This window comes from Hibiscus syriacus, unplaced genomic scaffold (assembly GCF_006381635.1).
Source record: "Hibiscus syriacus cultivar Baekdansim isolate YM2019G1 unplaced genomic scaffold, ASM638163v2 tig00113096_pilon, whole genome shotgun sequence".
Lineage (NCBI taxonomy): Eukaryota > Viridiplantae > Streptophyta > Magnoliopsida > Malvales > Malvaceae > Hibiscus > Hibiscus syriacus.
Window position 1 is genome coordinate 519,044 of NW_024063440.1, and position 26,662 is coordinate 545,705.

Genomic DNA, 26,662 nt, shown 5'->3' on the forward strand with positions numbered 1-26,662 from the left:
AAAGATCCAGAGGGTGTTCAAGAGGGTAGTCATAAAAATAAGGAGGTGAAAAAACCTATGGAAGTCTTTATTCCGGTGGAGGAAAGGGTATGGTTGAGATCATCCCTTACTGGTATTTACAAGGCGATTTTTGAAGTGGACTTTGTGCAGAAAGCCATATGGAATGAGGGTTTCAAAGCTAAGGTGGTAAGGTGGGGCTTTGCAAAGAATGCTTGTCTGGTAGTTTTCCAGTCAGTAGAGGAGAGAACGATTGCGATGGAAGAAAAGTGAGAAGCTTTGTCTTTCTGGTTTGAAAGATTGGAGCCTGTTTCGGATGATGGGAGTATCCCCTTTGCTTATTGTGCAATCTCCATGATAGGAGTTCCATTAAACTGTTGGTCGGTCCCTTTCTTTACCAGTTTGGAATCCAGATGGGGTAAGTTAGTGAAGATTCAAGAGGAAACTGCCCAAAGAGTGGACTGTAGAGTGGCGCATATGCTTCTCAGGGTCGAGAGTCCATTCGATATTCCAGAACATATCATCATTAATACGTATGGGAGGAAGTTCATGATCAAAATTAAGGTTGAATGTTTTGAGGACTTTTTCCCTGTGCTAACAGATATGGCTGAAGAAGATGTTTCAGAGGATCTATGGGAAGAGAACTCTCAGGACTGGAGCCAAGAGGATGTTCAGGTTCGGCAGGAAGGGCAGGTGGGTTTACATGTGGTGTCAGATTCCCAAAATAGGGTAGAGGAATAGGTTCGAGGTTTCCAACAAAGCAAAAACATAGACATCGAGGGGGTTTAAATTTTAACATAGGTTCAAAAAATACTTTTTCGATTGACTTGTGTAAGGAAATGACACCTGCAGGAGATGTCCCCATTCCGCAGGATAAGTCAAAAGAATTTAATGAAGGGAGAGAAGATGGGAAGAGTATGGGAGATGCTTCCTTTGGGCATGACAAAGTTGACTGGGATAATGGGCTGTAGAGAGGCCTGGAAAGGAATGTGATAAGTGGGCTGGATCAAGAGGGTGTGAGACTAAGTAAGGATTATCATATTTCTATAGCAAACAATATTGTTGAGCATTTTCGGGCTCCCCTGCAGTTTGGGCCTGTATAGTCATCTCAACACAAATTCTGGAAAGAGTGTGTCCGTTAGTAAAGCGGAAAGAGGCTTTTATAATCGTGTTTATTCGAGATCAAGGATAGGGGGAGTTAAGAGCTGTGTTGGTACAAGTTCAGATTATGTCTATACAAATGAGGCTGAGGGAGGGGTAGAGGCACTCGAGTGCTGGAATATAAGTAAATTGTTGGGGGTTACATTTAGAGGGGAAAAAAGCATTCATGAACAGAGCAATTTCGTTTGTTAAGGAGAGAGAATTACATGGGGGAAGTTAAGGGGTATAGGCTTACAAGGTTTTCGATTGTTATAGATGATCAATTGGAAATTAATGTCTTGGAATGTTAGGGGTTTAGGTAAGAGGGTAAAAGCTAGAGTTGTAAGTAGGTTTGTTGATGAGAAGAATCCTTTAATTTTATTTATTCAAGAATCAAAAATTGAAGTTGTGAGTCATTCGTTAGTGAGGAAAATGGGAGGAAAATTTTGACTGGTTCGGCAGTATCATCAGCTGAAGGTTCTGCTGGAGGATTAATTACATTATGGAATGAAAAGGAGTTTGATGTTCAGGAAGAGGTCATTCATAGGAAATTTGTGGCAGTAAAAGGAATTATGGAAGAGTTATTAGGGACTTGTTGGTTCATAAATGTGTATGGTCCAAGTGTGAATTTAGAAAAGGAGCTGTTTTTTGAGGAGTTGTTATCCTTTTTGGAGAATGTAGATTGTCCAGTTTGTCTTGGAGGGGACTTCAATGTTGTTCTGTCACAGGAAGAGAAGGTTGGAGGTGCTGTGAATTCGGTTTCAATGAATGTGTTCAGAGACTTTGTGAGTAAAGCTAACTTGGTATATTTGCCTTTGTCTGGAGGTCGAATTACATGGTGTAACAATAGGGAAGCTCCAACTTTTGTGAGATTGGATCGTTTTCTAGTGGATCATAGATTTTTATCATTATTTCCCATGATAAGCCAAATCCTGCAAGCAAGGTCTATTTCAGATCATAATATGATTTTGCTGGAAAATAGGGGATGGAATTGGGGTCCTAAACCGATCAAGATGTTTAACAATGTCATGGAGGAGGATTGGTTTGGTGAGATGATGGAGGAGTTGGTTAATTTATGTAAATTAGAGAAGAAAAAATCAATCTCCAGTGTACTAAAAGGGGTGAAGGAAGCAACGAAGAGATGGTCAAGGAAGGGTTACCTAGAGCTTCCCGAAAAAATTAGTAGGTTGGAGAAAGAAATTCAAGAGATAGAATTAAATATGCAACAAGGCCTTCCCATGGTGTCTATAAAATAATTAGTGGAAGCAAAAAAAGAACTATGGGACCTTTATAAGAAAGAATAATCGATTTGGTTACAAAAGTCAAGATTGAAGTGGAGTTTGGAAGGAGACAAGAACACAAGATTCTTTCATCAATGTGCTGGAGGTAGAGGAAGGAGAAAATGTATTAAATCCCTCAAAGTGGACAATAAAGTCACTTCTAATACTAGTTTAATTAAAGCTTCGGTTGTGGAGTTCTTTAAAGGACTGTTTAACCAAAAAAATACATTGGAGGTTGAGGAATTGGATTTGGAGTTTTTAAAACTTTCGAAAGAGAAAAGTATGGCCCTTGTGAAGCCATTTATTAAAGAGGAAATTTGGAAAGCAATTGCTAATTCGGATAGGAACAAAGCACCTTGACCTGATGGACTGAATTTAGGGTTTTTTAAGAAATTCTGGCCAAGTCTGAAAGAAGTTATGGTGCTATTTTTTAAGGAGTTTTATGAGGGGAAGGAATGGGACATGGAGGTGAATCATTCTTTTATTTCTCTTATACCTAAGAGGGTTAATTCGGAGGGGCTAAAATATTTTAGGCCAAATAGCCTCTTTGGAGGGTTTTATAAAATTCTTTCAAAGGTCTTAGCTAGAAGGTTGAGCTTGTGCATTAATGACGTTATAAGTCCGTCATAATTTGCATTTATATCGGGGAGACATATTATGGATTACCCGTTTATTGCAAATGAAAGTATTGATTTTTTGAGAAAAAAGGATTGAAAGGGGTAGTTTTTAAGGTGGACTTTAAGAGAGCTTATGATTCGGTGGATTGGGTGATTTTGATGAAAATAATGAGTAAAATGGGGTTTAGAGATAAATGGCGTTCTTGGATTTATCAATATGTGTTAACTATTGGGGACCAAAACCTTTTCGATTATATAACTATTTGTTAAAGGAAGACGGGTTTGTTGAGTTGTTTGAAAATTCATTGTCTACGGTGAAGAAGGCGAATGGTCGATGGGGTCTATTTTCTTTACTTCGAGGAACAAAGCAGAAGATCAGGGATATGCCTTTTTTGACTCAAAAGGGGATTTCTGAAAAAAAATTCTCAACTAGAAAACTTGATTAATGATTTGGAATTCAAATTGCAAGAAGGAGGGATTTCCATTCAAGAAAGGGATTTGTTGATTCTGTCCAGGAATGAATTATGGAAGTTGCATAGGAGGGAAGAGAGTATTTGGTTACAAAGATCAAGATTGAAGTGGATCAAGGATGGGGATAGGAATACAAAGTTTTCCCATTTAATAGCATTAAATAGAAATAGAATGAATTCAATTTTGGCCCTGAGAGTGGCTGATGAAGAAATTTCTGATCCGGAGAAGCTGAAAAAATTTGTCTTTGAGTATTTTAAGGAGAACTACAACTCTAAAAATACGCTGGAGGTAGAGGTCATTAATCTCTATTTCATGACATTATCAGAGGAGCAGAAAAATGGACTAGAGGTACAGTTTTCAGAACAAGAAGTTAGGGAAGTAGTGTTTCACTCGGACAGCTCCAAAGCCCCGGGTCCAGACGGCTTCACGATGGGTTTCTTTAAAAACTTCTGGCCTATTTTGAAGGATCATTTAATGAAGTTTTTGGATGACTTTCACAGAGGGATGAGTTGGGAGCATGGGGTCAACCATGCTTTCATTACTTTGATTCCTAAAAAACTCAACCCTGAAGTTATTGAAGATTATAGACCAATTAGTCTTGTTGGAAGTTTGTACAAAATTATCTCTAGAATCTTATCGAGGAGATTGGTTTCTGTTATTAAAGTTTTGATCAGCCCATTACAGTTCGCCTTTATTCTGGGTAGGCAGCTCATTGATTGCGCTTTTATGGAAAATGAATCTATAGATTACTGAAGGAAGAAAGGAAGGAAAAGAGTTATTTTTAAAGTAGATTTTCGCAGAGCCTTTGATTCAGTGGAATGGCCAATTATATTGAGGTTATTGAAGATAATGGGTTTTGGAGACAAATGGATTTCTTGGATGGATTACTATATTTCTTCTGCTTCATTTTCAGTCCTAATTAATGGTTCCCCTACTCAAGAATTTCAGATGGGCAAAGGGCTGAGACAAGGTTGTAGTCTATCTCCTCTTCTTTTTAATATTGTTGGTGAGCTATTGAACTTAATGTTGAGTAAGGCTACTGCCCTTGGTCTTTTTGAAGGATTCAATATTGGTATTGAAGAGAATCTTTTTAAGTTGACTCATCTGCAGTTTACAGACGACTTAATCTTATTTTGAAGAGATTCCTCAACTCAAATTCTAAATTTAAAGAGAGTATTGAGGGTATTCAGTTTAATTTCAGGGCTTCATCTTAATCTATCCAAGAGTAAATTGTTTGGTGTTAACGTGGCAGAGGACAGATTGAAAGATTTAGCACTGGAAGCAGGTTGTGGGGTGGGATCTTTTCCTATGACTTATCTAGGTCTTCCGATAGGAACAAAGAAAAATTCAGAGTTATTGTGGGAACCAGTTTTACAGAAAGTTTTCATCAGATTAGCAGGTTGGAAAGCTGCTTCTTTATCGTTGGCTGGAAGATTGGTGTTGATAAAATCGGTATTATCCTCCTTACCTATTTTTTACCTCTCTATTTTTAAAATTCTGTTTAAGGTCAATCAGAAAATTAACTCAGTATTGGCAAGATTTCTTTGGGGTGAAGAATTTGACAAGAAGAGGGTTAATTGGGTGAATTGGAGTACGGTTTGTCAACCATTGGAAGAAGGAGGCTTAGGAGTATTGGACTTGAGTATGATTAATAGAGTTTTGCTATGGAAATGGGTTTGGAAGTATGCAAATGACAAAGACTCTCAATGGAAAAAACTGATTTGTTGTATTCATAATGTCAGTATAGAGTCTCTGTCTATAGGCAAGGCTGTTTCTCTTCAAGATTCATGGGTTTGGAGAGGTATTCGGAGTAACTATGAGAAAAAGGATGAGATTGGGGATTGCTTGAGATCTAATTCGAATATCCAAGTGGGGAATGATAGGTCAATTGATTTTTGGAATGATATTTGGGTTAATGGATCTACTCTTAAGATTCAATTTCCTAGAATCTTTGCTCTGTCGACTAACAAAAGGGGAAAATTGGTTGAATTTGGTGGATTTGTAGCTAATGGTTGGGTTTGGAACATTCAGCTAAGGAGAAATCTTTGTGATTGGGAATTGGATCAGTGGCTTTCCTTAATGCTTTTGATTAACAACATAACACCGAATGAATCAGTGGCTGATTTTCTGGGGTGGTCGGGGAAAGGGAATGGTTTGTTCTCGGTAAAATCTTGTAGAATGACTATCTCAAGTAGAACTGGAGGACATTTTCAATGGAAGAAATGGGTGTGGTCTGGATTAACTCCTCCTCGAGTAGAAACATTTCTATGGTAGTTTACTCATCAGAAATTGACGGTCAGAGTGGAATTGAAGAAAAGAGAGGTCAATCCTGAAGATGTTTTGTGCCCTTTTTGCCAAAAATATGAGGAATCAATTCATCATCTGTTTTTTTCATGCTCGGTTGCAGAGGAGTTGTGGTATAGATTTTTAAGGTTTTGGGATATCTCTTCGGTCATGCCCCAAGATCCTCCTTCCTTTCTTTACTCTTGGTCTTATCTAAGGGAGTGTTCTAATATTTGGAAGTTCATTCTAGGTTTTTTTTTATGGTCTATTTGGAAAGCTAGGAATGTAGTGGTTTTTGAAAATTGGACATTAGATAATTCATCCATATTCTTCATTTCCAAGTTTAGGTTGGCTAAATGGTTTTTAGCGAAATTTCCTCATGTTAATATTCAGGTTGACTTACTAGTAGGGGATTCATCGCTTGCAGACAATTTGCCTATAAAATCCTACAATAAGAAGAAGGTTCTTTACTGGTCTCCGCCTCCTTCGGATTTCTTTAAATTCAATGTTGATGGAGCTGTAAGAGGTGATGGGTTGCAGGGAGGTATTGGAGGAGTCTTGAAAGATTCAGAATGTTCTACTTTATATACTTTTTCTTTTTCGGTGGGACCTGGTCCTCCTATGTTAGTTGAGCTGAAAGCTATTAAACAAGGGATTGATCTATTCATTTCTTGCGAATGGGGTTTGAAGGGAAGACCAATCCTTGAGACAGATTGTAAAACAGCAGTTGATTGGATTTTGTTGCCATTTTTTGCCCCTACTTTTTCCAATATTTTAGTTGGGGAAATTGGGGGCTTAGTTTCTGGTAGGGGTATTATTGTTAGATGGATTCCTAGGACATGCAATTGGGAGGCTGATAAGCTAGCTAAAGAGGGTATTGGTTGATGTTTGAGCTTTATGGTTGTTTTGGTTTGTATTATATTTCGGACAGTTTATTTAGTAAGCTGTAATCTTATGTAATCATGGTTTATTAATATAATGAGGTACTCTTTTCCTCCTTCCGCTAATTGCCTTTCACAAGAGAAAACTATGAGGGAGGTTTTTAATGAGACCTCCTATTCCTAAAAGAAATGTGTGTTAACTGCTTCCATTTCGATTTTAGTGAACGGGATACCTACGGAGAAAATTCAAACTACAAGAGGATTAAGACAGGGTTGTTCGCTATCTCCTATGTTGTTTAATTTGGGAGGTGAGTTGTTGCACTTGTTGTTGGTTAAAGCAGTGGACAAGGGGCTATTTTCCGGTTTCAAGCTAGGTACTCATCAACGTTCCTTCATGATATCATTTTTGCAATTTACAGATGATCTTATAATTTTTAGCAAGGCAACTATTCGTGATTTGCTGAATGTTAGAAGGGTGCTATTAAATTTTGAATTGTTGGTGGGATTGAAGTTAAATCTAGCTAAGAACAGAATATTTGGAATTAATGTTGAGGAGGAGGTGTTAGCTTCTTGGGCTAAGGAAATTGGTTGTTCAATGGGATTTTTTCCATCAGAGTACTTAGGTTTATCGTTGGGGGCCAAGAAGAACTCGTTTGCCTTGTGAGAGTCGGTTGTACAGAAATTCTATAACAGTTTGGCTGGATGGAAGGCTAAGTCTTTATCGTTGGCTGGAAGAGAAATTTTGGTGAAATCTGTGTTGTGATCTCTTCCCATTTACTTCCTTTCTATTTTTCGGATCCTAATTAGTGTGTTCAACAAATTAAACTCTATCATGGCATCTTTTCTATGGGGAGGTTTCGACAGAAAAAAGGAACATTCATTGGGTGAATTGGAAGTTGGTGTGTAAGCCAAAGAGGTTAGGGGGTTTAGGGATTTCGAATTTGTTTCTCTTGAACAAGGCTCTTCTGGGGAAATGGGTATGAAAATTTGCTTCAAAAAAGAGTTATTGGTGGAAAAAAGTTGTGTGTTGTGTGTACAACTTGGATCTGAATTCTATGATGATTGGGAATACTTAGACAGCACGTGTTTCTTGGATTTGGAGATGAGTCGTTAAGAACTTTTCTAGTGATGAATTTGGGGATTGTCTCAGGAAAAATATTTGTTTGAGAGCTGGAAATGGAGAATCAGTGGAGTTTTGGCATGATGTATGGCTGGGTCTGGTTCCTCTTAAAGATCGGTTTCCGAGGCTTTTTGCTCTTTCGAACAATAAAGGGGGTAAGGTTGCAGAGTTCAGGCTGAATAATGCTTCGGGATGGGTGTGGGATATTCAAGTGAGAAGAAACTTGGTGGATTGGGAGGTTGAGCAATGGTTGCAGCTTATTTCCTTGTTAAATAGTACCACTTTGTCATTATTAGAGGAAGACTGTTGGATATGGTTAGGGAATGGAGAGGGTTGTTTTTCAGCTAAATCATGCATCAAGAATTTTTTTGATCGGGATGGTAATGACGGGAAGGATGGTACTTGGGAAAGACATGTATGGGCAGGGGTAGCACCACCCCGAGTGGAAACTTTTTTTTGGCAACTTGCACATCAGAGAGTGGCTGTTTAAGAGGAACTGTTGATGAAAGGAGTGGCTGAGATTGATGACCCTTTATGTCCGATGTGTGGGAAGTGTGAGGAGTCAGCTTCACATCTGTTTTTGCACTGTGAGGTGGTATGGGATTTTTGGTATAGATTCTTGAATTACTGGAATGTTTCTTTTGTGGTAATTTGATTGATTTTATAATTTTGTGGGATGACTTAGTTCCGAGCTCCACAAATTGGAAATTCATTCCAAGGGTGGTGTTGTGGTCGGTTTGGAAGTGTAGGAATGAGATAATTTTCCAAAAAGGGAAGGTGGTTCTTTCTTGCTCAATTTAGAATTGCTTCTTGGTTTGGAGCTAGATTTAAGGATGTTCATATTCCTTTCGACTCCTTAGTGGGGGATATAAAATTAGCAGATTTAGCAGGAAGACAGAAAAAAGGGGTGTTCTCCTTCATCTAGGTGGGTACCTCCTCCGGAAGGTTCATAAAACTTTATGTAGATGGTGCGATGGCTAAGGGATGGGATAAAGGAGGAATAGGTGGACTGATTAGTGATTGTAGAGGTATTGTGCTTGGTTCATTTTCAGAGAAGGTTGGGGGCGGTCCTCCTATACTTGTAGAGCTATTGGCTATCAAAAGAGGGTCGATTTTTATTGAAAAAGCATGATCTATTCCAAGTCAGAGGATTATCCTAGAATCAGATTCTACTAGTGCTTTGAAGTAGATTAAAAATTCGGATTTAGGTACCCCTTTGTTTCAGTCCTTGGTGAGAGATATAGCTACTCATGTGGAATAACAAGGTATTATTACAAGGCATATTCTAAGAGCTGCTAATTGGGAAGCGGATGAGTTAGCTAAAGCTGGTATAGGTTGATTAATAGGTTATGTGTTGCGGTTCTTAAGGTGCTGTGTTTTGTTTGTATTTCTGAAGGGTGTTTTGGTTTAAGTGTTATGTAATCAGTGTTATGTTGTAAGCAGTTAGTGGTTAGGGACTGGATGTGTATTATTTTTCAGATTAATAAAATTCAGAGGCACTCTTTTCCTCCTTCCTATGTTCTTCATGTTACTAATGTAACATGTAGGTTATAAAGGGGTTTTAATGAGGCCTAATCTTCTATTAAAAAAAACTCTTTTTTAGTCTTCCAAATACTGGAAATTAGGGTTTTAGAATCTACATATTATACTTTAATAAAATGGATGTCCCTTGTTCCCATATGTAATGGGGTAAGGGGAAGTAAGATAGTACGATCCCACGACCTCAAGGTTAAAAACCTTGTGCTTTACCAACTGAGATGGATGGTCATTTCACATATTATACTTTAATATGCTGTTAAAAATTTTGGTTGGACATATTTTCAGTAAACTGTCAGATCAAAACTAAAAGCAGTTTCTAACACTCAATGGGCTTTTTCCTTTTCCGATTTTGGTTATGAGCCATTCAACTATTTCCTTTTATACTGCAAGGTTATGGAAGTCTTGATGTCACTGCAAGGATCTCAAATGGAACCGGATGATCCAACAACAAGCCATGTTACAGGTATGTTCTGATAAGTAAAGAAACTATTTTGATAATTGAATGAGATTTTGTACTTTCTGTGTATTGATTGCTTTTCTTGCTGGTCCTTAATTTTTTTTCTTCCTTACATGAGTATTGTCATGCCCCCTCTAGCTTCAATCTGCCCAGCTTAAGCCTGATTTAACAATTACATCTGCAGATTATGATGCTAATATTGATGATGAAGATGACGAAAGGTTTGCAATTCGTTTCATATGATCTTAACTGTTGAATTTAGTGCCTTGGTTTGAATGTCTTTTTATGTGTTTGTGCTCATTTCTCCTATGTTATTTGCACATAAGTTTGTTAATCCAAAATTTAAAGTTATATTTATTTCTCCTATGCACATAAGGTTGTGATATTGAGGCTGATAAACTAGCAAAGGAGGGGATTGGGTGATGGTGTAATCTGTTTTAGTTGGTTGGTTTGTTTTACAGACAAGGTGATAGAGGAGTGTGTTATGTTTTATGTATTATGTAGGAGCTTCTTTTGAAGTCTTATGTAATTGGTTTTTCATTAATGAATTGAGGTACTCTTTTCCTCCTACAGCTAGTAGGTTCTTGCCTTACGGTAAAGGACTACTAAGTAGGAGGTTTTTAAGGAGATCTCCTATTTCTTATCAAAAACTTTTCCTTGTCATTTATCAGTAATATAACTGTGCAGTTTGCCTTTATGAGCACTTAGAAAATCTCATTCTTGGATATCAAAAGTAATTTCAAGATGTCTTAGTTAAATGCACTTCATTTCTTCTTGAACTCCTACGATATCTTTTAAAGTTCCATTACTAAAGTGTTTCTTTTGAGTTTTAAAAGTGTTTACGGTGTTTGTTTATTGCTTTTTCTGTTGGCTGCAGCATTGAGACTATTACTCTTGGTGATAAAAGGATAGGGATCAAAACTAGTGTCTTGGAAGAAAAAGCTACAACTTGCAACATGTTATGTTGTTACGCTGATGAGTTAAAGGAAGGATTCTTCCCATGGATTGATCAAGTTATTTTTATTTTTTGGCATTTTCTATTTTAGACTTTGCATTAGAAGTCTAAGTTGTGGGTTATGAACCTGCTTGAAACAATGTAGGTGGCTACTACCTTAGTTCCCCTTCTAAAATTTTATTTCCATGAAGAAGTTAGGAAGGCAGCTGTTTCAGGTATGACTGTCCTTTTTCTCCCATTGTTTTTACGTTCTTTTTCTGCACTGCCTCACCTGCATTATTAACGGTATCTATCTACTTTTTTAGCCATGCCAGAGCTGTTACATTCAGCTAAACTAGCTGTTGAGAAAGGGCAATCTCAAGGTTGAAATGGAACGTATATAAAACAGTTGACAAATTACATAGTACCAACTTTGGTGAAGGCTATACACAAGGTCATATTTTTGTTTGGGTCGTCATTTTTTCCTTAGATGTTACACATGATTACTACTTTATGTTCTGGAAATGGCATAAATGTTTATATATAATTTTAATTTCCTTGCAGGAGCCTGAGGTTGAAATTTGTGGGAGCATGTTGGATTCCTTGAAAGATTGCATAGAGGTTATCATCCATCATCTGCTACAAATTTGCATACATGTTTTTTTGTGCTTTCATATGGAACTTTTGGTGTATTTTTTTTATAGAAATATGAGGCCTCATTAAAAACCTCCCTCATAGTGATTCCTTTCCCGGAAGGAGGAAAAGAGTGCCTTAATTTATTAATAAAGCAGCATTACATAAGACTTAACAATTACACCAGAAAACATAAACTACAAAAATGAATAAAACAACCGAAAACCAAAACATTACATTCACCCAATCCCTTCCTTTGCTAAACTATCTGCCTCTCAATTAGAAGCCCTTGAATTAATTATTTTGCTAAACTTTTGGTGTATTTATGGAAATTGTTCTTTTGTGATCATGAACGCATTTGAATTAATTATGTTTCTACAACTGTACCTTCAACTGCTTGCAAGACTTTGGCGGGTATGGGTGTAGTGCCTGTGGTGATATCATGATTTGAAAATTGTTTTATATTCTATGCCTCTTCTATGAGTCTCTATTATCTTATACATGCCTGTTAATTTTTTCCTTAAATACTTTAATGACACCTATGATTAATCATCCAGCCGATTCTTGAAGTTATTAGAAATTTCTCCATTCCTAATGTTTGTTGTTCCCCGTGCATGCTAAACCAGTTGGTCTAGTGGGATGAGACATTAAATCCCTTAAACAATGCCCAGGGTTCGAATCTTGTCATTGTAAATGGAGCAAGCAGGGTTGGGAGGGTTGTCTACATAATTGACCTCTGCATTACTCAATTTGGATTAGTCGGCCAATGGGTTGGATACCGTGGTTAAACAAAAAAAAAGTGTTGGGTATTGATGGTTTTGAAACAATGAGTTTTTTAAAAAAAGGCAAAGGAAATAGAAAAATGAAAAGAAAAAAATTTTGTTACATGAATGGTTGTAATAACCATCACATGAAGTGGAAAATAATAGTTCAAAACATCTTGAGTGCTAAATTAGGGATATTATCAGCCATGTTTTCTAGATTTTTGTGTTGTCAAGTGCACAAGTTTGTTTTTTCATTGTGGTTTAAACATATATTCTTTTTTTTTGGTTGATAAGGAGAGCAAAAGCTCTAAAACTAAACGACTAGGAACAACTTAGGCATAATTCTATCATTTGGAGGTTTATTCCGACTGTTATTTTCTGGTCAATCTGGAAGGCAAGAAATCTGGTTATTTTTTAAAATGGAAAATGTGACAGTTAAGTTCTGTATTTTATCACTAGATTTAGATTGGCGAAATGGTTCTTAGCTAAACATCCTTCGGTTCAGATTCAGACAGACCTTTTAGTAGGGGATCCTACGAGGGCAGATTCTTTTCTCATTACTTCTGGTCCTAAGAATGTTATTGGTTGGTCTCCTCCTCCAGCGGATATGTTTAAACTCAATGTTGATGGAGCAGTGACTGGCGATGGGATGCAAGGGGGTATTGGTGGTGTCTTGAAAGACTCTTTCAGTGGCTCTTTAGCTTCCTTCTCTTCTGCAATAGGGTCTGGTTTGCCTATTTTGACTGAACTGAAAGCTATTAAAGAAGGATTGGGTTTTTTCTATTCTTCAAATTGGGCTAAGAAGGGAAGACTTATTATTGAGAGCGACTGCAAATGTGCAGTGGATTGGATTTTAAAGCTGCAACCTGCCCCTTCATTTTTCAGTGATCTGGTGGAGGATATTGAAGCTCTTATTACTGCTAAGGGGGTCGTTCTTAGATGGATTCCTAGGAGCTATAATTTGGAGGCTGACAGGTTAGCTAAGCAGGGGATCGGTTAAGTGTAACAGGATTCTTGTAATGTTTTGTGCTTTTTCGATGGGTTTGTTGTGGTTGATCCTTTGTAATAGTATTGTAGTTTGGGAATCAGGACTCACCCTCTGATCTAGGGTACTGCTGTGTCGGTTTTGCGTAGGTTTCTGTTATAGTTTTGGTTTGCTTTGGGTTTCGAGCGCTTTATGTTGTTTATGGTTTGATGGGGGTGTGGTCCTGGTTGTTTCTTATGTATTTTATGTTGTTGAATAAAATCCTAAGGCGCTCTTTTCCTTCTTCCAATGATTAAGGAGCTTTCTCCAAGCTCCATTAATTACGAAGGGGGTTTATAACGAGGCCTTCAATTCTTATAAAAAAAACAAATAAGATGGCATGATTTATTTCCTCTTTTTGATTTTTATGGTCGCTTACTCAAATACTGTGGATGGTATTATACTAATCTTTTGATTTTAGATCTTTCATGGACCACTCTATTTCGCTCTCCTCTTGGAAGTTGAATTTTATGATAACGACCTCTTTCTCTCTTTGACAGATTTGTGGACCATTCCTTGATGAGGGCCAAATAAGATGCATTGTTGATGAGATTAAATAGGTAATCATTGCTAGTTCAACTAGAAAATAAGAAAGAGCAGAGAGGGCCAAAGCAGAGGACTTTGATGCAGAAGAAGACGAAATGCTTAAGGAGGAAAATGAGCAAGAAGAAGAAGTTTTTGGTCAAGTATGTTTATATTCCTAATGGATTCTTGTTTATCAGCTGATATATATATATATATATATCTTGGTACTAGATTGTAGTGCTCTAATATTTGTTTGCCTTGTATCTTCTCTAAATCAAGGTTGGTGAATTGTTGGGAACTTTGATCAAAACATTCAAAGCATCATTCTTGCCATTGTTCCAGGAGCTTTCATCTTACATAACCCCTATGTGGGTGAGTTTTCTGTCATTATATTTCATATTTACATGTATGTGAATTGGTGGTATACTAATGCTCTCAATTTATTACTATCTTTTCTTCGAAAGAAAACGATAGAGTTATTACTGCATCAACAGAGATGTTAGCCTATTACCTTACTGATTAATTTACTGATTATACAGGGTAAGGATAAAACAATAGAAGAAAGGAGAATTGCCATCTGTATATTTGATGATATTGCAGAGCACTGTCGTGATGCAGCTCTTAAGTAAGCACTTCAATACTTAACTATCATCAGAATGCCAATTCTTGAAGTCCTTGTAGATATTTATGCTGAATGTTGTGGACAGGTATTATGACACTTATCTTCCTTTCCTTTTGGAGGCATGCAATGATGAAAGCCCTGATGTTCGACAGGTTTGTCATTTTATTATTGATAGTTGTCTTGTGCTTCAGGCAGTCTAGATTATTGAGAATATATGTGCTTCATTTTTTCAGGCAGTTATTTTGGGGGTTGGTTTATGTGTAGAGTTTGGTAGATCGGTGTTTAAACCTCTTATTCAAGGTTGCTGCACACTTGCATTACTACCTTTTTCCTTTAAGTAGTTGTCTCCTTAACTTTAACAAAAGGATATTTTTTTTTTAATTTTCTTCCTTATAGAGGCCCTCTTCAGGTTGAATGTTGTTTTTAGACATCCTAATGCTTTGCATTCAGACAACATGATGGCTTATGACAATGCTGTTTCAGCTCTTGGGAAAATATGCCAATTTCATCAGGATAGTATAGATGTTGCTCAGGTATTTGTATCTTTGTGCAATATTTTTTCTGTACATCTTTTTTTTTTACAATCAAATTAATTATTTTGCTCGATCTGTGCACTTCATTGTTAGACTGGTTGATGTTCATATTCATATGACTTTGTCACAGCTGAGATTTGTGATTATTATGGAGAAATATTTCTTGCATGGCTCATTATTTCCATTGCATTAGTATTGTACCTTTAATTTTCCCTATTGTAATGCAGACAGTCCTAGACTGGAATGCATTTCTGGGATTCCAGTTTCAATCAGTATTTTTCTTAACTAGCTAAGATGAAAAGAGTTAGGAATTCTGCCTTTCTATACACAGTGGCTTAACTACCTAACAAGTCCTTAACTAAAAATGTTGAAAATCCTTGAATTAAAGGACTGAATCTTCTTCCTTACTTTTAGGAGTTAACCTAGTGTAAATATGTCTTTAATTGTTGTTCTTAATTTTTAGAGATATTTTCATATTTTTTGTACTAATTCTTCCTTTAAAGTTGTAATCTGCTGTTAGAGAAATACATAATCATTATTTTCTCAAATCTGTTCATGGTATCAGAGCTGTAGGGATATTTCTGATCCATTCTACTTCTTTAGTTTTTTCTCGTGTCTTGTCTTTCTATCATGGTAAACATTGTAAATATTTATGATTCTGAGACTTCACAAGTAACTCAGAATGTCAATAAAGCACTGTCTCATAGTGATGTTAATTCGTCCCTCACAATCACCAATCACCGATTAGATGGGAAGAACTTTTTACAGTGGTCCCAATCAGTACTCATGGTGATTTGAGGCCGTGGGAAACTAGGATATATCAGTGGAGAAATTCCACGTCCTCCCCTTACTGATCCTACGTGAGAACTCAATAATTCTATTGTCATAGCCTAGCTGATCAACTCCATGGAGAGTCACATAAGCCGAACCTACCTCTTATTCAAGACTGCAAAAGAAATATGGGATGCAGTCAAGGAGAATTATTCTGATCTAGGAAATGCTTAAGTTTTTGAAATCAAGCTAAAATTAAAAGACATTCAGCAAGGAACTCTTGAAGTTACACAGTACTACAACAACTTAAAAGTCTTATGGGAGGAACTCGATATGTACTCTGAAGTGGATTGGGGTGAAGACTTGGAGCACACCAAGTTCATGTCACATCTCAATAAAGAACGACTCTATGAGTTCCTAGCAGGGCTGAACTGAGACTTGGACGAAGTTCGTGGCTGTATTCTGTGTAGGACCCCTCTTCCAACCATTGGAGAAGCATTTGCAGAGGTTCGGAGAGAAGAAACTCATCGCCGAGTAATGATGGGAGATATCAAGGAACCAAAACCTGTGACCAATTATGGTCATAATCCTACTGAATCATCTGCCCTGGTCTCAAGGGGCCCTCAATCTCAAAAGAATCGAGCAGGGAATGATTCAAAACTAAGTCGCTCAAGGATCGACTTTGGTGTAGCTACTGTAACCGTATTGGTCACACAAAGGAGAAATGTTTCAAGCTCCATGGTTATGCTGGTACAACAAAAATTATTCAGAAGGAAAATAAGGCTCTTTTATCCTTGGGCAGCTCATCCACTGTGACCCATGTACCTACTGAAGCCGTTCAGGATGTTCGCCTAACAAAGTCCCAACTTAAAACTCTTCAAAAGTTACTTGGTGCACCAATAAGCCATGGTTCCTTGGTTGTTCATGGTATTGCTTTTAATATTACTTCTGAATCTAGTTATCATCCATCCTGGATTTTAGATTCGGGAGCATCTGATCACATGACATGTAATTTATCACTATTTCATACGTATGCCCCCTGCCACAACCAATCTCGAATTCGGATAGTTGATGGTTCATACTCATCTATTGCTAGAATTGGAGTTGTTCGACTCACTAAGGACTTCTTGCTCGAGAAAGTTCTTTATGTCCCTAGTTTATCTTACATTTTACTGTCAGTAAGTAAACTTACTGAAGACAAGGTTGTTTGTGCTGAATTTTCTGCTGATGGTTGTATTATACAGGAACATAAATCGGGAAGGATGATTAGCACTGCTAAGGTTGATGATGGACTCTATATGTGGGATGACTACAAGGACAAGAATAAAAAAGGAGTATTTGCTCTCTCTGCTTCAAACGAGGACACTGTCATGATGTGGCATCGTAGGTTAGGACATCCAAATTTATTGTATTTGAAGCATTTGCTTCCTATGTTATTTCGAAATAAAAAAATCAATTCCCTAAAATATGAAATCTGTCAATTGTCAAAACATATATGTGTTCCTTATCCTTTGAAGCTTTATAAACAATCCAAACCTTTCTCCTTGATTTATAGTGACCTATGGGGGCCAAGTCGTGTTAAAAATATCATTGGTGCTAGATGGTTCATAACCTTTATTGATGACTATACTAGAGTATGTTAGGTTTACCTTCTAAAAGAAAAAACAGAAAAACCAAAAGTATTCTAGAATTTCCACTCCATGATCCGAACCTAATTTGACTAAAACATACACATGCTCATCACTGATAATGGAAGGGAGTATTTCAATTATGTTTTAAGCCCCTATCTCTATGAACAAGGCATCATTCATCAAAACTCTTGTCCTGACACACCTCAACAAAACGGGATCTCAGAAAGAAAAAATAGACACCTACTAGCTATTGCTCGAGCCTTACATGAAAGTTCCAAAATACCTATGGGGGGAGGTTGTCCTTACTGCATGTTATTTAATAAATCGTATGCCCTCTAGAGTTCTTAATCTCCAAACTCCTTTACATATCCTACAAAAAAAACTTCCCCCTATTTCGTGTTCTTATCCTACCAGCCAATATATTTGGTTGTAAAGCCTTTGTACATAATCACCAACCTAATCAATCCAAACTTGATCCCCGAGCACACATATGCGTCTTTGTTGGCTACTCATCCACACAAAAAGGATACAAATATTACTCACCCACCTTGCACCGCATATTTGTCTCTCATGGTGTCATGCTTTTTTGAAAACGAACCATATTTTTCTTCCACTCATCTTCAGGGAAAGACTCTTAGTGAAGATGAGACACTTCATACTCTTCTTATTATAACCCCTGAGCCTATCCTTAACACCACTGTCACACAAAATTCTAAGGATGACCCTGTCCTCATAACACCAGATTTGAGTGTTCCACTGGAGAGAAATGAACTTCCCAGCGATGAAATCCCCATTGGAAGTAAGCTTCAGCAACCTAATCCCTCTGAGAAACCCCAGCTACAGCCTCCAGAAATCATTATTTATTCTCGGGAACATTTCCCTCCTAAAAATGACATAGCAGCAGTGCCAAATTCATCCAACTCCGAGGACTATCCAGTTCCAGATCAATCTCTTGGTTCGTCGAATATGAACCTTCCTATTGCTGTTCGTAAAGGCACAATAACTTGTACTCAGCATCCAATCTCTCAGTTTGTATCCTATGGAAATTTATCTAAAGCTTACAAAACTTTTGTAACTAATATTGATAGTGTAGAAACTCCAATAAATGTGAAAGAGGCTTTGAAATCAACCGAATGGAGAAATGTTGTTTTTGAAGAAATGAATGCTCTAAAAAATAATGGGACATGGGAAGTTACAAATCTGCCAGAAGGGAAGAAAACTGTGGGTTGTAAATGGATTTTCTCCTAAAAAATCAAGCTTGATGAGAGTATTGATCGGCACAAGGCCTGACTTGTGGCAAGAGGCTTTACTCGAACCTATGGTCTCGACTATGATGAGACATTTGCCCCCGTTGCAAAGCTTAATACTGTTCAAATGTTCCTTTCCTTAGCTGTCAACCTTGATTGGCCCTTAACACAACTTGATGTAAAAAATACATTCCTCAACGGAGACTTGAGCGAGGAGGTATATATGGACTTTCCACCATGTTTTGAAGAAGAAAAAGGGAGAGTATGCAGATTAAAGAAGTCACTATACGGACTGAAATAGTCCCCAAGAGCTTGGTTCAGCCGGTTTGCCAAGGCTATGACCAGCAGGAATTACACCCAAGGGCAAGCAGATCATACACTATTTTACAAACATTCGGGAAGTAGGAAATACTCTATTCTTATTGTCTATGTTGATATTATTCTAACAGGGGATGATTCGAGTGAGTTGATGAAACTAAAACACTTCCTCAGCATAAACTTTGAGCTTAAAGATTTCGGGAATCTCAAATACTTCCTTGGCTTGGAAGTAGCACGGACAAGGACAAGCATTTCTATTTCCCAACGAAAGTACGTTCTTGATTTATTGGCTGAAACTGGCATGTTACGTTGTAAACCTGCCGAGACCCCAATGGAGTTCAATTCTAAGCTAGGCAATGATGATGATGAGGAAGTAGACAGGGGGAGATACTAGCGACTTGTGGGAAAACTTATTTATCTATCTCACACCCGACCTGATATTGCATTTGGTGCGAGCGTCATCAGACAGTTTACAGGATGCTAAGGTATTTGAAGAGAACACGGGGAAAAGGTCTACATTTCAAGAAAAACACCAGTCGTGACAAAGAACTTTACACTGATGCAGATTGGGCAAGATCAGTGAGTGAAAGACTATCTACAAGTGGTTCTTATAGCTATGTGTTGGGCAATCTTGTGACATGGAGAAGTAAAAAATAGTCTGTTGTGGCTCGTAGCAGTGCAGAGACAGAATATCGAGCTATCTCATGGTATATGTGAGGGAATTTGGTTACAAAGATTAATGAACTTAAAGTATCCTATGTTAAACCTATAAAGGTATAATCAAGATGATGTCAGTATAGCACATAACTCAGTTCATCACGATCGTACTAAACAAGTGGAGATAGATCGTCATTTCATCAAAGAGAAGGTAAATTCAGGAGAAGTTTGTATCATCTATCTTCCAACTAAGCAACAAGTTGCAGACTTGCTAACTAAAGGTCTGAGTAAGAACATGTTTGAAGATTTTATTGGCAAGCTAGGATTGATAAATATCTACACGCCAGCTTGAGGGGGAGTGTTGGAAATCTCAGAATTAAGGGACTGAATCCTATTTCTTATTTTTAGGAGTTAACCTAGTGTAAATATGTTTCTAATTGTAGTTTTTAATTTTTAGGGATTCTTTTCTATCTTTTGTACTAATTCTTCCTTTAAATTTGTAATCTGCTGTTAGAGAAATACATAATCATTATTTTCTCAAAAAAGTATGTTGCCATGGCCACATTATGAATACAAGAGAAGGGAGAAAAAGGGAGGTGGTGGTGACTTTTTTAACTTTAACAATTATTTTGTGAGTTAAAATGAGAGATTGGAGCTTTTTGATAGTAGTGGCAATTGTTAAAAAAATGGGAAAGAGAGTGAGATAGAGAGCGTCAAAGAAGTCAAAAAATCGGTCTTCCTCCGGTGAGGTATAGACAGTGTTCGTAGATAATCTGAGTTGAAGTGTGTCAAGGAGTGCGTTGAGGGAGTTGTTTCAGTATCATGGGTCTGTTAGCAGAGTCTTCATCCCGAATGTTTTGGATAAACCAAAATACAAAGTCTATATGTTTGCTTTTGTCCAGTTTGCTAATGAGAAGAGCATGGTGAATGCAATCGCGAAAGTTAATGGATCGATGATAGATGGGAGGAAAGTATCAGTGGGGTAGCTAAGTATTAGAATCCGCGTAGAGTATCAGCAATGACAAGTAGAGTTCAGACAAAAAGAAAAAGTCATATGGTAAGGGAAAAGGTAAAAATAGGGTAGGAAATGAGACCTTGAGTAGTGTAAGAGATGATAGGTCTTACAAAAAAGTGTTGATTAAGAACAAGAGGTTAAGGGAATGCCAAAAGTCATGGGAGAACAAAGGGGGGTTCAAAAGTAGGAACAAGAATGAAGAACTTATTTGAGATGCATTTTCCTACGAAATAGCAAAGTGGATGAAGCGTTAATTGACGGGAATCATTAAGGCTTCGGTTGAGTTGGAACTGGTTCAGAAGGCTTTGCACAGTGATGGTATTGATGTAAAGTTGGTAAGTTTGGGATATGCTTGGAACTCTTACATTATAATCTTTCAGTCGGTTGAAGCATTATATGAGATATGGAGCAGTAAGAAAGATGAACTGTCATTTTGGTTTGATTGGGTGGCACCGCTTCTTGATGAAAATGGGATTCCAATGGCGTACTGCTTGGTTGATTTGTTTGGAGCTCCTCTTCTATGTTGTCAGGAATCCTTCTTACAGAGGTTAGTTGAAAGATGGGGAACGCTGGTGGATATCCTGGAGGCAATAATGAACATAGAGTATTTTTCGATAACAAGATTGTTTTAGAGTGGCAAGCCCGTTCGATGTTCCAAAGATGATCACGTTTGGAGCATATGGAAGATCTTTCAAAGTCAGAATCAGAATTGGGTCAGTTTTTCAGAAACAGTGTTATCTTCGAGAGAAAGAACAATATGGTTTTTTAGAGGATCACTTTACCAAGGAATCGTGGGAGGAGAACCTAGACAATGGAAGACATGCAGTGCTGGCTGAGGGAGAAGAAAATTCGAATGAAGAGTCCCAAAACAGGGTTATCGCGTGGCTAGAAGATGGGAGGATAACTGGTGTTTCAGAGGATAGCAGGAGATAGAAGTTATTATTGTTGGGTAAGGATAACGAGATAATTAATGGAGGGGGGACAGAGTGTCTTGAACATACAAAAGGTTTAATTGGGGATTATGTGGGCCTTGGGTTAAGGGAAAATGTGGATTTAGCCTGTAACGAGCAGGCTCAATCAGAAGAAGCGAGTGAGCCAAGGTCGCACGTTTCCAAAATTGTTCCTGCAGGGCTAGTAATTAAATTAGCCTATGGGGAGTTCAGAAACGAGGTTGGAGACATGGCCCAAATCCCTTTAGCGGTTGAGGGGGATGGGTTTGGCATAATGGAGGAGATTGATTTACTTCCTAAAAGCGGTGGAGCAGATGGGTTAAGAGAAAGCAGTGGGTCTCCACTCATGGAAAATTATAATACTTTGAGAAGAAATGAAGAGGATGGCAAGGTCAAAAAGAGGTTATTCGAAAGAGTCTACCGCAACTCAGGGGAAAATAGACAGATGCAGGTCAGAATAGTGAGACAATTCGGTGAGGTTTCAAGAAGCTAATGAGGAATTAAATACCACATGGGAGGTGAGTAAATTGCTGGGTATAACATTTCGTGGTGGGAAAAAAGCCTTTGCAAGGAAATTTGAAGAGACGAGTAAAAGCAAGGTTGTGGAAGGTGGGATTTGAGCCCCATCTTTGCAGGGGAAAGTCGAACCATTTATATATGTCAATTTTTTCATGTGTATCTTGGAATATCATGGGTTTGGGAAGGAAAGAGAAGGTAAGGACAGTGATGAGCTTGATTTTAAGGAGGAAACCAGTTATAGTGTTTCTGTAGGAGACGAAATTGGAGTCATCGAATCAGGCTTTATTGAGGAAGCTTGGTGGGAAAAAGTTGAAAGCGCTGGCTTCGTCCCCTTCAGAAGGGGCAGCGGGGGGCTTAATTAGTGTCTGGGATGAAAATTGGTTTGAGATAGAACAACAATTTATCTTCAAACGTTTCTTAGCATTTAAGGGAAAAATAAAGGATAATGGTGGGTATATACTATAAAGTCCCAGCTTGGATGTAAGCTCGTCAAAGTTGATTCTAGGAAGTATCTTGGTAAGCACATCGGCCAGCTGCTCATGAGTAGAAACAAAATTAAGCTTAACTGTTCCATTTGTTACCTTCTCAAAGGTAAAGAAATGACCTATCACTATATGCTTTATTCGGTCGTGCTGTACTAGATTCTTGGCAATGCAAATGGCAGATTGATTATCACAACTAAGATCAAAATCCTCACTGTGATTCATTTGAAGTTCTTTTAGCAACCGTTGAGCTCGAATATCTTCACAAATTCCTTGTGCCAAAAAGGACTTAAGTTCAAAATCCTCACTATGATTCATTTGAAGTTCTTTTAGCAACTGTTGAACTCGAATAGCTTCACAAATTCCTCATGCCAAAAAAGCCTTAAGTTTCTGTATTTTCAAGTAATCATCACCCGTGATGATTATATCATTAACATAAACAATCAAAATAGCCTTTTTATTTTCTGAAGAAGTTTTGGCAGACATAGTATGGTCAGATTGACATCCAAGATAGCCAAATTTCAGTATAGCTTTAGTAAACCTATCAAACCAAGCTCTAGGTGATTGTTTAAGGCCATATAGGGATTTCAGAAGCTTACATACCTTGCCTGGACTAGAGTTTGTGTTTAATCCAGGAGGTTGTTGCATATACCTCCTCTTAAGAAAGGCATTCTTAATGTCAAGTTGATGGAGAGGCCAGTCAAGATTTGCTACAAGTGATGACAAAATTCGCACTGTATTGAGCTTTGCCACTGGAGTAAATGTCTCCTAATAATCAATCCCATAAGATTGTGTGAAACCCCTTTCTACCAGACTAGCTTTGGACCTCTCAATGCTCCCATCTACATTATATTTCGCCGTGAAAACCCATTTATAACTCACTGCCTTTTTTTCTCGGAGGTAAGTCAGGTAAGACCAGGTCTTGTAATCTTCGAGTGCCTGAATTTCCTCTTCAACAGCCTTTTTCCACCTCGGATCCTTTAAAGCTTCATTTATAGATTTAGTAATATGCACTTGATTAAGTTTAGCAGTAAAGGCTTTGAATGAAAGCATCAATTTTCTATAGGCAACATATCGTTGTATAGGATAAGCAGTGCACTTTCGGACACCTTTTCTCTGAGCAATTGGTAGATTAGATGTATCAATTATAGGAGCCGTGTCAACACTTAACGAATTCACACCTTGCTCATCATGTAAAGGAATTGGAATCGGGGCCAATTCTTGAGCTGTCCTAACTGGTGTAGCAACACGTGGAAAAAGCCTTTTCCTCCTTGTATAGACTCTAAATTCCCTTTGTTCAAGTCGAGTTGCTGAAGGAGTGTTTTCAGGTGTAGGAGAATTTGGTTCAAGTTGGAGTACGGGTTGGGTTAATTGTGATATAGAAGCAGGGTCATCAAGAGGTAACTGTATTGTTTAAGGCTGAAATTCATCCCAACACCTCCCTTGAATTTTAGAAGCTTAGAAATAAGGCTGAAATTTGTGGAATGTAACATCCATAGAAATGTATAATTTTTTAGTGATAGGAGAATAGCATTTATAGCCCTTTTTAAGAGACAAATACCCTAAAAAATCACACTCGACAATCCTAGGATCGAACTTACCCCGAAATTGTCTATGGATGTGAACAAAGACAGAAGATCCAAAAATTTTATCGGTAATGTGGAAGCCATAGGTTTGAAAAAAGAAAACTGCTGGAGAAAGACATCTCTCGGTGTTTGGATGCCTATAACATGACTGAATAGGTGATTTATAAGATAGGTGGCAGTAAGTAAAGCTTCTCCCCAAAACGATTTTGGAACATTTGAAGAAAAAAAAGCAGAGAACGAGTCACCTTTAAAAGATGTTTGTTTTTTTTTGGCTCTGCAACTCCATTTTGTTGTGGAGTGTTCACACATGAACTAATATGGATAATGCCCTTTTCTGCAAAGAATGTACCCAAGGTATTTGTGAAATATTCAGTCCCGTTATCACTCCTTAGAATGTTAATTTTAGAAGAAAATTGGGTGTGAACTATCGTATAAAACGCCTTAAAAATACTCTGTTTCGGATTTTTGTTTCATTAAATATGTCCAAGTGGTCTAAGAATGGTCATCGATAAAAGAAATGAACCACCTAGCCCCAGAAATATTTTTAACCATAGATGGACCCAGATGTCACTATGGATAAGAGAGAACGATTGAGATGGTTTATATGAAGATGGAGGATAGGGATTCCGTTTATTTTTTGCCAACTCACATATGTCACAATGAAAAGAGGATGGATTTTTACTAAGAAATAATTTTGGAAACAATCGTTTTAGATAATGGAAACTAGGATGACAAGGCGAAAGTGCCATAACAGGATTTCATTTGAGTTTAAGCTAGACATAAGAGAAGAAAAACAAACATGATTGTTGGTGCAACTTGATAGAGCTTGTCTTTTAGGAGGAGATTGACCTTCAAGAATGTATAGTCCACCACACAGATCAACACTGTCAATCACCTTCTCCGAGTTCAGTTCCTGAAAAACACAACCAACAGAACTGAATTTAGTACGACAATGAAGATCAATGCACAACCGACTAACAAATAACAATTTGCTCTGAAGATTTGGAACATAGAGAACATTTTGAAGCATAAGACCACTGTTTACAAACATGGATCCAACACCCTGAACAGAAACTAAAGTTCCATCAGCAGTCTTCACATGTCTTTGAATGGTTGGCTGTGAAATCGTTAGAAACAGGCTGTGGTTTCCTGTCATATGATCAGTAGCACCAGAGTCGACTATCCATGAAAGTAGCGTAGAATTTGAGTGAAATGTGAAGTTACAAAAATATGTTGCAGATGCAGAATTGGTTTGGGTTGAAGAGTGTCCGCTGAATTAATTTTTTGAGATCCACAAGCTGCTGCGCATTGAAGCTGGCTGAATTTTCTGCGGTGGCTGAATTTTTTGCAGTGACAGCCATCGTGAAGGGTTTCTTCTTTTTTTTTAATTTGATTTAGGAACGTACCCTAGCTGATACCATGTAGTTTGAGGAAATAGAATTCTGATTTCTATTTCTAAACTGGGTTACAGAAAAAGAAGAGAGTCCCCATCCTTTTAATAAGAACCTCTTTTGTATAAGAAGTCTAACCTAATTCAATTTCTATTTAAAATTTAAATTAGAGATAAATTAGGAGATTTATCCTAAACTAACTAACAAATTATTTACAAATAATAAATAAATCTTATATACAATCTACAGCTACAATTCCTGGTTCTTCGCCTTTCTAATAAAAAAGTTCTTGTAATAACCTCAATTTTCTCTCTGATAATTGCCTATTCAGTTCGATGTCCTGTTAGCGAGGTAGATAGAAAACTAGCTACTTTATCATGCCATTGATCTTTCCATTGTGTAGATTGTCCCAGCTTGGTTAAGTTGCTTACCAATTAAAGGTGATCTGATCGAGGCCAAGCTTGTTCATGACCAGCTATGTTCCATGGTTGAAAGGTATACGATTATAGAGTTATTGGGACAGTCTGTGAAAAGTTTGTCTCTGATAATTTGTTTAATTCATTTTTCCTGATACTTCTCACTGCAATTTAAAAAAAAACAATTGCATCTGTTATCAGGTCTGATCAGGAACTTTTAGGGCCCAACAATCAATATCTTCCCAAGATTGTTTCTGTTTTCGCAGAGGTATCATCTTTACCATATTTCGACTGTTTGTTCCTTTTGTTCTAGGTTATCGTTTCCATCGTTGTTTATTTGTAAATTTATGATATATGTTCTATGTGCTGGTACCTTTTGCTCTAGGTTATCGTTTCCATCGTTGTTTATTTGTAAATTTATGATATAGGTTCTATGTGCTGGTAAAGATCTGGCAACTGAGCAAACTGCTAGTAGAATGATTAATCTGATACGACACTTCCAGCAATCATTACCCGCATCGACACTGGCATCAACCCGGTCATCGTTGCAGCCACAGCAGCAGCTTGCGTTGCAATCAATACTGTCATCTTAGTTATGGTGTCCTTGAGGAAAGCTTCTGCCTCTTGTATTCTTAGCCTTCTACAATTTCTGGGTAGGGTTTATTTTTGTTCCACCGTTATTTTAAATTTCATATGATAGACGGTAAAAGAGGGTTCTGTTGGTGAGTAATGTTTTCATCTACTGATTAGCATGTTCTTTAACTTCTCTGGCACCGTTTTTAGCCGATGAAGGTGCACTCAATTAATGGGATGATATGTTGATTATTGAAGGTTGAAGAATATAGCAAAGTTTTGGTAT

The 26,662-nt window shown here is 37.6% G+C and overlaps 2 protein-coding genes across 2 annotated transcripts; both read left to right on the top strand.

Annotated features, from left to right (window-relative positions):
* Positions 1-1,897: 1,897 nt before the first annotated feature.
* Positions 1,898-14,487, top strand: LOC120185327 (importin-5-like). Its single transcript, XM_039189576.1, has 6 exons — positions 1,898-1,909; positions 3,794-3,799; positions 13,641-13,826; positions 13,945-14,037; positions 14,205-14,290; positions 14,373-14,487. The coding sequence occupies exons 3-6, from the start codon at positions 13,782-13,784 to the stop codon at positions 14,485-14,487; spliced, it is 339 nt and encodes a 112-aa protein (XP_039045507.1). The 5' UTR covers positions 1,898-1,909; positions 3,794-3,799; positions 13,641-13,781.
* An 88-nt stretch (positions 14,488-14,575) lies between these two features.
* On the top strand, positions 14,576-26,425 carry LOC120185326 (importin-5-like). The gene is made up of 4 exons (XM_039189575.1): positions 14,576-14,820; positions 25,791-25,882; positions 26,005-26,071; positions 26,232-26,425. Exons 1-4 carry the CDS (start codon positions 14,743-14,745, stop codon positions 26,394-26,396), a joined length of 402 nt encoding a protein of 133 aa, XP_039045506.1. The 5' UTR covers positions 14,576-14,742; the 3' UTR covers positions 26,397-26,425.
* The last annotated feature ends 237 nt before the right edge of the window (positions 26,426-26,662 follow it).